Raw genomic sequence first — 10,901 nt, forward strand, 5'->3', positions numbered from 1 at the left:
GACGCATCGTAGAATAATGACATATTTATATAATATTATGAGCTCATACTGTGAAGATTATTACTATTAAGCTAGAAATATAATCACTGTGAAAAAAGAACTTCTATCGTTATTTGTTATAATACCATTTCCTCTATTCTGTTTGTGAAATCATACCGTATGATAGAATGCATTATGTATTTCGCTTTCGTTTCATCTATATAGCTCTTATTCTTTTATCACTGAAATCTGACCGTAAACTGGGAGTGCATTCAGACATTGATTTGATCTCTACGCACCCATTGATAACAAAAGCTATTTACGGTAGAAAACAAATACAGTTATTCACACGGCGTGGGCTATGAATTATTATGCCCCGCATTGCATGCTGCGCTTTGGGAAACTTGATATCCAACGGACAATAAATGAGTTTTGTTGTAAATAGCTATTCGTTCTCTCTCCTGTGGTGATATAAGAATAGTTTTGTACTAACTGGTGCCATTTGGAAAAGTTACTTTCATACTTTCGAGGAACTCTGTTATAGAGACATCATGTGGCATATGATAGTGTGTGTCCTGAGAAGGAGTCACCGAAATGTAGACCATACAGAGCAACATAGTGGATCACTTTAATTAACAAGAACTGTTTTATTGGCGTCCTACGAAGATTCAGATCGACACCAGTTCCCCCATTTCTCCATGGATTCACTATTCTGAGGTTTGGGGGTCAGACTTTTTGCACCACCAGCTACTGATGGGTGAAAAGTATAGGCATATATCCATTGTTTCATAAAGTATAAGAATAGTTGATAATTGATCAATCACTGATATAGAGACGGAAGTGTTTCCCGAAGTTCTGAAGAAGTGATCCTTGTTAGTGACACACAAACACTGATAACATCATTTGAAGTGTGTCTGGATTCAAGTTTATATGCTTCAAGGTTTCCTGTTTTAAGATAAAAGCGATATCTTACTTAACATGGTGCCTCAGTCGGTAAGTTCAAATGTAGATGATATCTTTTTAGTACGTCAGTTCCAAATAGACTAAAAGTGATTGATTGATTGATTGATTGATTGATTGATAGATGGATGGATGGATGGATGGATGGATCGAACGGTCGATCGGTCGGTCGGTTGGTTGGTTGATTGATTGATTCATTTATTTATTTATTCATTTATTTATTCATTCATTTATTTATTTATTTATTTATTCATTTATTTATTAATTTATTTATTTATTTATTTATTCATTCATTCATTCATTTCATTGGCTGTTTGAGTCATTGAATGATGGATGGATGGATTGATTGATGATTGATTAATTAATTGATCGAATGAAACACAAGTAATATAGACATGGATACAGAATCTGCTAATAATGTATAAGTCGGTAGTCTTCATTCAAGCTATACATTAATTCTTTGTGGGGATCATGATTACTTGTATGACTCCAATGGTCCTGGCGATGTACACTTCATTTGGGCGGAAGTTTAACTACAACCCTTATCACGAAATATCATATTTACACTAGACTCTTTTGGTTCTATTTACATTTGATAACGAAACTCCTAAAACCGTTCTTAGTAATCATTATCATTATATTAATCCTAGCATAGCATATAGCATAGAGCATGTCAATGATAAAGTCACCCTGTCTGAACATTGTCGCGTAATAAAGATTGTTATTATCATATTTGTTTGATTTTAGTTCCATGGGTACTGCACTTTAACAGTGTAAAGTGCGTTTCACCGTGTCAAAAATAATCCGTGCATGGCATCAAAGACTAGACAATTATCTTGAAATGATTGGCCCATTTCATTTCTTTTCAGATTTTTTTTACTTCCCTTTTTTTTACATATCAAGGTTAGAGAGACCTGTTTTGTATTTCAAATATAATAGTGGAAAGTAAACAAAAACTTGTTGTCGTGTTTCAACCTTCCGCAATTGCATATTTCTTAAAAACAGGCAAAGTGATTTTTTCAAGAAATTTACATTTGCTGATTTCCTTCAGAGAATAGGTTAAAAGACGTCCGCTGGTAGGTTATTTAATAGTCACTTTTGAAATAGGATAACAAAAATATTCTTCCTTTTAATTAGGTCTTGTACCACTAATAAAAATCAGATGAGATGTACTTTTCATCATGTTACTATTTTTGTGTGTATTTAATGGTGCTCAATGATGAGAGAGCATAGGCGGGGGGACGGGGGGGACCTGTCCCCCCTTAATTTTTTCTTGCTTGTCCAAAAATTGTGGCGATCCTCTCCTAAACTTTAGGCTGATAACCTTTTCTTCCCTGTGTCCATCCCAAAATTTGAGGTGGACCCCTCCTAAATTTTTTTGCTTCCGCCGCCACTGTGAGAGAGGGAGTAGAGGGGTAGAAGAAGTGATCATAAAAATTATATTTATTTATTTATTCAGTTTTATTTAAAAACAGGGTAGTCCTTTCAGAGCCCAAAGGCCTGCTTTACAAAGGAGTCCTGTAGACATGGTAGACATAGAAAGATTTACAAAATACTGAAATACAATTAATATGAAGTAAAATACAGTACACAATCAAATCAAATTGAATATGTCAATAAAAATGATGTGATAAATAGATTTAATATTTTTACAGGACGTTTCTTTGTGGTTTTGGCTGACCGTCTGTACGCTTCTCATTGGTTCTTCATTGACCAGTGGATATCAGTATGGTGTTATAACTGGACCATCACAGGTAAGGATTTTATTTCTTCCTTATTATACATGACGTGTATAAAAATGAATAACACAAAATCATAAACATAATTATTAATTGAAACATACGCATAAGAATAGGGAAAATGAGAGCCTAGACAAAAATAAAAACCGGATCTCACCTATCGGGAGGACTGCTACTGTGGTAAAAGAATGAGGTCTCATGAAAAAACACGATCGATCTTAACTATGGAAAGCCAGAGCCAACATATTTCTTTATCTCAGGAATTGATATTCCCCGCGATCCGCCATTGCTTTGCATAAAACGGGAGAACAAAAATCGGTCAAAAACAATGATGCGTGTACAACAGCAATGTCCATCATTTTTATTGAGAACATTTTGCCAATACATATACCATCATCATCATCATCATCAACATCATCATCATATCACCGTCATCCTCAGCTTTATCAGTTCCATCTTCATACTATAATATTGCATGAATTCATGTTTCGTATTTGAAAATATATCCCCATTCTGCTTTTTAAATGTATTAATTAATTCAATTAGTATAAGTTTGGGATTGTCATTTTTTTCAAGCAAATCTGCTTATGATGACAATCCTTCTCCTGCAAATTGTAAATATATTTAACCATTTTTGTCTGGAATTATCTTTTTAGTACTCTTTATTTATGATTCATGCCAGAAATGCTAACATATTATGTTTATTATGTTATGAAAAATGTATTATACGAATGTTATGGATGCAGAAGAAAACAATGAATCAAATCAAATTTTGGACAGTTAGATGATGTGCCCATTGTTGAGATCGATATATATCACAACTATTTTTTGTTAATGGTGCAAAATTGAAATTTAACCGGGTCAATGTGTGCACTAAACTGTGTTCATGATTGTTGCCATGGTGATATTTGACGCCGAATCTTTGAAGTTTTCTGATTTTAGATAGCCTTGACGACGAAAAAATGTGGCAAATGCAAGTCATGTAATTATAACTTTTGGTCCTAAATTTAAATCCTGAATCAGGGGCCGCGGAACCGGGGGGGCTTAACCCCCCGCCCCCACTTTTTTTCCAAAACCGTGTACAAAAATGTAAAAATGACCATATGATTGCGATTTTTAGCATGGTCAGCACCCCACTATTGGCTCAGCCCCCCCCCCCCCCACTTTGAAAACCGTTCCGCGGCCCCTGTGGAGGTTTTTATCAAAAGGTTGTTTCCTATAATCCGATGTGTCTTGAATTATGACAAGGTTTTATGTAAAAGTTTTTGTTATTGAAACATGTTCATAAACTTCCAGTAAGTACCTTTCATATGAACATAATTGCTTGTACTGACAGTCTTAATACATATACTTTTCATGTGAAGCTTTTCTGTTGTGGTGATAGATCCCTGTGTCATTTATTTCATTTCTTGCTAACTTTTCTTGACGATGTTTTTTTTTTTCTCGACCAGTTTGTCAAAGATTTTTACAATGAGACTCACATCTATCGCTATGGTTCACCATTAGATGAATACGGACAGGCCTGGTTATGGGCTACCACTATTACAGTCTTCTGTATCGGTCGTATTGTGGGTGCCGTGGCAGGGGCAAAATTGTCTCACAAATTTGGAAGGTTAGTCCCCGTCTGTTTATTATTGTTTTACAATAATTAATTATTTCTGATCACAAATTCCTTTCTACACAAATTGTACAAATAAGTAAGGGTTCGTAAAATAGGCGAATGTGGGAGTTAATTTGCAGTTGATTGCCCCTTTCTTGTCTCATTTTCGTTAAGGCAAATATTGACACGATCGACATAATGTTCTAGCTCCAAGGGCAACCGTCTTTGTCGAGGAGAATGTGTACGTTTTTTTAAACAATATGAATATCTTTCATATAAGAAGAAAGGGGGGAAAGACTAATAAAAAGGATATAAGAAGGAGGAGCAGGGGGGTGAGAAAAACAAAGGAAAAGAAGAAGAAGAAGAAGAGGAAGGAGAAAAAGAAGAAGAAGGAGAAGAAGAAGAAGAAAAAGAAGAAGGAGAAGAAGAAGAAGAAAAAGAAGAAGAAGGAGGAGAAGGAGAACGAGAAGAAAAAAAGAAGAAGAAAAAAGAAGAAGAAGAAGAGGAAGAAGAAGAATGAGAAGAAGACGGAGAAGAAGAAGGAGGAGGAGAAGAAGAAGAAGAAAGGAAAAGAAGAAGAAGAAGAAGAAAGGAGAAGAAGAAGGAGAAGAAGAAGAGGAAGGAGAAGAAGAAGAACAAGAAAAAAAAGAACAAGAAGAAAAGAAAACAAGAGAGGAATAGGAGGGATGATGACAATCTAAAATCATAATCACAAACAATTGATAAAAAACAATAATAAGTGGGTTCTTTGACGTTACAATATTGAATCAACTCCAATCATGTCGTGTATGTATATAATTAAATTGTTTTGAATGTTTGTTTTCGCAGGAGCCGTACATTGATTGGCAACAGTGTATTATCCATTGTGTCATGTATCTTAATGGGGAGCAGCGAAGCCGCTGGGTCACCCGAGCTTCTTATTTTCTGTCGAGCAATGAAAGGTCTCGATGTTGGTGAGCAAAGTAGGGTCGGATGTGAAATATTGTGAAATTTTTCTTTCTTTCATCCATTTTTTCCCATTCCACTATGTAAACGTCAATAGGTAAATGGTTTATAATGACACAAAAATAAAATTATAAAGTTTATTTAAGAGATAAACCGTATGACTGTATTAGCCATTGGTGTATGGCTACGTCATAGTTTTGTGAACTTCAAAGCTAGGAGTGCGCCTAAAATGAAACGAAAAAGATTATCGTTTACTTTCTAACATTTTCTATATCTTATCTCTTCGTGGGCCTATAATTATCTGAAAATCTACCAAATACCCCTTTTTCAATAAATATTCTTTGTATACATGAGAAAATTCGTAAGCTGATAGACTACTAACAAATACTCAAAAGATGTTTCAACCTAAAGCTTTTTTAACCTCTTTTCACAATTTATTTAATATGACATAGATAGAACAAATACAATAAATAGGATCATGAGAGTCATATATGGATATTAAAGGATTAACAAAATAAGTACAACCTATATATAAATGTCTTGTCGAATCTTTAAATATTTAATTTGTCTTATCGTTATTTTTTTGTAATCGCTTTCTTCTAATTCTTCTTTCCCCTCTTCCTCCTCTTCTTCCCCTTCTTCTTCTTCTTCTTGACCGATAACTCCAGGTATATCTTTGACCATAGTCCCTGTGTATCTCAGTGAGATCAGTCCTAAGAGAAGACGAGACTCGATATGTCGGCTCCACCAAGTATTATTCACTGTCGGCATAGTCGTCGGCCAGGTATGATGAATGAAGAGAAGTTATAAGCACTGTGGATATAATCGTTTTGAGAGAGTTATATGAAAGGAGGAAAAGGGAGAAATGCATTTTTATTACTCTTTTCATCTGTCATATTTTCACTGTTATATCACATAATTATGTTTTCGTCCATTTATTTATTTTTTTGAAATATTTTTACAAAGTTACATCGAAGCCAGAGAGAATGATTTCGTTTTAATTATTACTGGTCTAAATTACAATTAAACTTGAAATTTCATATGACACAACATGCTTTACTAAAAAAATATTGGCGTTTTTCCTCTCTACCCCTTCCCTCTCTTATTCTCTCACCCCCCCCCCCCCCCTCTCCCTCTCCATCTCTCTCTTCAGATAATGGGTTTCTTCGTGTTCAAAGGCAGAAATATTTGGCCTGGCGCTCTTGGGTTGCCTGCCCTCATCGATCTCTTTCAGATAGTTCTTCTTCTGTTTTGTCCAGAGAGTCCTTTTTGGTTGCTTCATGTTAAGTTTGCAGAGGAAAAAGCGGCTGGAGGTATATTTTAATTTTTTATTTCTAGCCAGAATGTCTCCGTTCAAGACTTTTCTTCATACAATTGATAAAACCATTTCATACATCAAATGTGATAGTTACTGAAATTTAATTATTCAAATAAAATTTTAAAGAAAATATATTTGACATAGCGATATCCTTTGGAGGAAGTGTCTTTTTCTTTCTTTTTTTTAACATGAGATCCTTTATTCATTCAGGCGAGTGCATTGTTCTTTACGTGTTTTGAAAGAAGCTATTCTTTTTGTTAATATGTCAATCTATTAATCTTCTGTAATCGTATCAACTTATACATCTCTTTTGATTGACAGAATCTTCTTCGTATGACAGAAAATTCTCCAGATATCTAGACTCACTCTTTGTTTTTCACTCTTCACTCTTTGAGTGACAAACTTGTCTTTTTTAAATAGCTTAGCTTTTTACCTGTTAAGTAAGACGTGAAGATATGAATTTAATATATTATAGAACGTCACTGGCTATTGCCAACATTTTGTTCAAAACAAGAAGTACAAAATAATACGAAACAAAATATACATGCAAGGAATTTAAGCAGATAAACAAAAACAAAATAGTAGTTCATCCTAAAAAAAACTTCTGGATCTGGATGTAATACAGTGCAGGACCGTTAGGTATAATGCACCGGGTTAGGAGAGGGCGCAAATGAGTTTAGTCGAAACGTAGGTGGCTTTCTTCGATCTTGGCTTTATACATGTATATACAAATATGCACAATAAACATAGGAATCATTCCGATAGATATCATTCGGATAGATATAGACGAGTAAGAATGTAATTATTGCTGCGCCACGCCCTCCCCTCAAAAAAAAAATTAGAATATCTCAGTTAGGATTGTTTTCTTTTAGCTCTTCGTCAGCTCCGGGGTGAAGATGAGGTTGAACAGGAGATCCAAGTTCTTCGTGATGATCATCGCTCTAAGTCAAGAATCGTCCGGGCGAGTGCATGGGATGTTATCTTCCTCAGGGATGCTAACTGGAAAATGCCGTTACTCATGTGCATCTTACTGCGGTTAGCCCGTCAACTTTCCGGTATTAACGCGGTAAGTGTGACCGGTGCTACAAGAAGCATATTGAGGCAAAAATTTGAGGGACCAGACTTGGCACATGGGGCAAATTTCTAGAAAGCTGCTAGCGATCAAGCGAGTGAAGTAAGGGAGCATCCAAAAAAAATCTCTTTAATACAAAAAAAAAACTAATGTTCTGATAGATTTTGAAATGATATTCAGTAGAATAAAGTTGTATTTCAATCTTTTCCCTTCCCTTTTTTCTTGATCTTGAAACTTGTCGGGGTCCATGGCCAAACCACTCTCCACCATCTGTATGCCGTTGTAAAAAAAAGTGCTTATTTTGGAGGCGCGATTGCTCAGTCGGTAGAACGGGAGTTTCGGGTTCCGGTGACCCGGGTTCGATTCCCAAGTGGTGCGCTAATGCCCTTTGGTAAGGCATTTATCCTCATTACCAGGTCCCTCGGAGAGGACCTTAAGCCGTTGGTCCCGTGGTTGCTTGCTCGCAGGCATTCGTGGTTTCTTAGCAGTAAGGTTAAAAAACCTAGGTATAACTTTGTAAGATTTCTACGCAGTTAAACTGTCAAAATAGATTATGCAACATTGCAAAGCCAATAGACTTTTTATTTTCCTATATCATTGTGGTTTATTAATTTTGTTTGAGTGTAGCGTTCTTTTTCTACTTTTACTCGCTTTAACTGATTTTCTGTTTTGTTTTTTCTTTTATTCTTCACTGTGACGAGACGTCCTTTTTATTATCATAAGTGCATCCATAATATAGCCAAAGCAGACTTTAATATAGATTCCGATCTAAAGAAAATTATGTCTCCATCTAATATTAATAAGGCGAAATTTACGTTAAACTTCATTGACAGCAATTATAGCTCATTACACATTTTGTCATATCACGTGATATGGTGACATACGATTAACATAATTTTGTTGTCCACATGACCCGTTATTTTCAGATTATTTTCTACTCCAATGAGATATTTATATTTGCTGGATTGACAGACATACAAACTGGGTTAGCTTCCCTGGCATGGGCCGGTTTCTACTGTACAGCTACTGTGGTTGAGGTAGGCCCTGCAAGTTACACAAACATCAAGTTTATTTTAATAAGTAGAGAAATTTAATAAGAAAAACAATCAATTCCAATCAAATATAGCGATAGATGTGAGTCTCATTGTAAAAATCTTTGACAAACTGGTCGAGAAAAAAAAAACATCGTCAAGAAAAGTTAGCAAGACATATACTTGATATTGGGGAAGGGTCGGGGGGTAAATACATTTATTCATTATTTGAATTTTCAGTTGGTAAAATGTAATATTAACTCTTTCATAGGGGCCGCAGAACCGGGGGAGGGACGGGGGACTTCAGCCCCGTCCCCTTTTTTCCCCCCTTAAATCGTAAAATTACCGTCTGATTGTGATTTTTGTTGCCTGGCTCATTTCAGGTCATTCCCCTTTTATCAAAACCGTTCCGCGGTCCCTGTTAAATGTATATTACATTAGAGCACAGTTTGCACGTAAGGGTAGTTCTTGTTTTCAATTTTTTTTTCTTCTTCTCACAGTACTTTGCAAATCTATCAAGATTTCAACGGAAGCCTTTGCTTCTCTCAATGTATGGGCTGCTGACGTTGAGTGCAATTGCTTTTACATTGTTTCTGATTTTCGAGGTAACCGCAATATATTATAATTTGTCCTGAAGAAAAGAATACATTGTAAGGTCTGATTAATTTTATTAATCTTAGGTAAATGGATTTTTATCTCGATGTGTTGTTTTGGTCCACCGTGTGCAATATCAATAAATTTTGAAAGTTTGTTTTGTTACTTTGCTTTTCGTATTAGGAAAAGAAATCTAAACAACAAAGAATCAAACAAGATGATTATTTTTAGAAAGAAAGAGGAAAGTCTAACAGACGATCGCACACACAACGATTGGGAGTGAGAGAAAGTTAAAAGGGAAAGATGAAAAGGGAGCTATAAATGTTAAAAACAATATTGGTTTGCTGTTTCCTAATTTCATTGATTTTACATACAGCTTTTTTTTTTAAATACAGCTTTTTTTTTAAATACACCTTCAATTTTCATTCTCCTTTGTGATAAATAGGCCTTTAGCTTTTAATCTCTGTAATTGATGCCATTGAGGGTATTTTATAGTTGAATGACTTTATGAAAGACTGGAATACAATCAGCCGAAGTGTAAGCCAAACTTGTTTTTCTGATGTTTTAAAAGATTCGATTACATCCACACAAACATTTCAGGATGTGTCAAATATGATATTTTGGATTGAAAGGTATTTTTTTTTTGCAGAAAAACTGTAAATCAGTATCTGCGATTCAACTGAGATGATTGGGAACACCACCATTCTGAATTGTCTACTGTCGGGAAGTTTCGTATTCCATTTGTAACGGAATTTTTTTTTAATTACCACTAATTTTACCCTTCTTTGATTTGATTCCTCCTTTTTTTTCATATCCAGTACCGTGTTTCATGGCTGTCGTGGTTTGCCCTCGTAGCACTTTGTGTATTTTTCATTGCATTCCCTTTGGGTTCAGGTGGGTGTTTCATAAAGCTGTTCGTAAGTTAAGAGCGACTTTAAGAACGACTGGTGATCCTCTCTTACGCGCTAAACCATCGCCAATGAATATACCATGTACTACAAGAAAGGATCACCAGTCGTTCTTAAAGATAACGGTTTTAATCTATTTAATATGTTTGTATATTCATCAGGTTATCAAAATACTGTTTAAGATCATATTTTTAATCACCCCTCGTTTTTTCTAATAATTTCATTTTATTTGGGTCGATGCTTCATTTTTACAGAAACATTTACACCCTTGGTGTGTTCTGAACTGTGGTCTGTTGGTCCAAGGAAGGCCGCCCTCTCCGTTACACAACATATAGGTTGGTGGGTCGACGTCGTCATCCAATTTTGCTTTCCCGCTCTTTTAGTGAGTAAAATCTTGTTTGATTATTGATTAACACTTCAGTTCTTTTGGATGATCCTGAAATCGAATTTGGACATTATCTCCCTAACTTGTGTACACTTGGTATGTTGTTTCATGAGAGAATGTAGAGCATGTTGGTGTGCCGAAAAGTTTTCACAAGTGCCGAGATATTTTCATTCGCGATGACAAACCCAATGCACCGTTTCACCAAGCTTGTAGCACTGACGAAATGTCTTTGTCTGAGAATTTCTGTAGTTACAGTCAAAAGCAATGTCTTCTCGGACAATGAAGATCAAAGAAAAGTTGTTGGCTGGTGGCATAGTATTCAGATTAAATGTGGACCCATCGGCGGTCTCTCTGTCCAGCTGTCCATCTG

The 10,901-nt window shown here is 35.5% G+C and overlaps 1 protein-coding gene across 1 annotated transcript; it reads left to right on the forward strand.

The window, feature by feature from the left end:
- LOC121430156 (solute carrier family 2, facilitated glucose transporter member 5-like) lies at window positions 1-10,327 on the forward strand. Its single transcript, XM_041627434.1, has 11 exons — window positions 1-972; window positions 2,595-2,693; window positions 4,130-4,290; window positions 5,107-5,231; window positions 5,892-6,007; window positions 6,377-6,536; window positions 7,414-7,607; window positions 8,540-8,650; window positions 9,145-9,249; window positions 10,057-10,132; window positions 10,308-10,327. The coding sequence occupies exons 1-11, from the start codon at window positions 958-960 to the stop codon at window positions 10,325-10,327; spliced, it is 1,182 nt and encodes a 393-aa protein (XP_041483368.1). The 5' UTR covers window positions 1-957.
- The last annotated feature ends 574 nt before the right edge of the window (window positions 10,328-10,901 follow it).

The sequence above is a fragment of the Lytechinus variegatus genome, chromosome 16 (genome assembly GCF_018143015.1).
Source record: "Lytechinus variegatus isolate NC3 chromosome 16, Lvar_3.0, whole genome shotgun sequence".
Classification (NCBI taxonomy): Eukaryota; Metazoa; Echinodermata; class Echinoidea; order Temnopleuroida; family Toxopneustidae; genus Lytechinus; species Lytechinus variegatus.

Coding starts and splice junctions, on each gene's coding strand:
- LOC121430156 (XM_041627434.1), top strand. Junction 2,694..4,129: donor TTATAACTGGACCATCACAG/GTAAGGATTTTA, acceptor TTTCTCGACCAG/TTTGTCAAAGATTTTTACAA. Junction 6,537..7,413: donor AGAGGAAAAAGCGGCTGGAG/GTATATTTTAAT, acceptor GTTTTCTTTTAG/CTCTTCGTCAGCTCCGGGGT.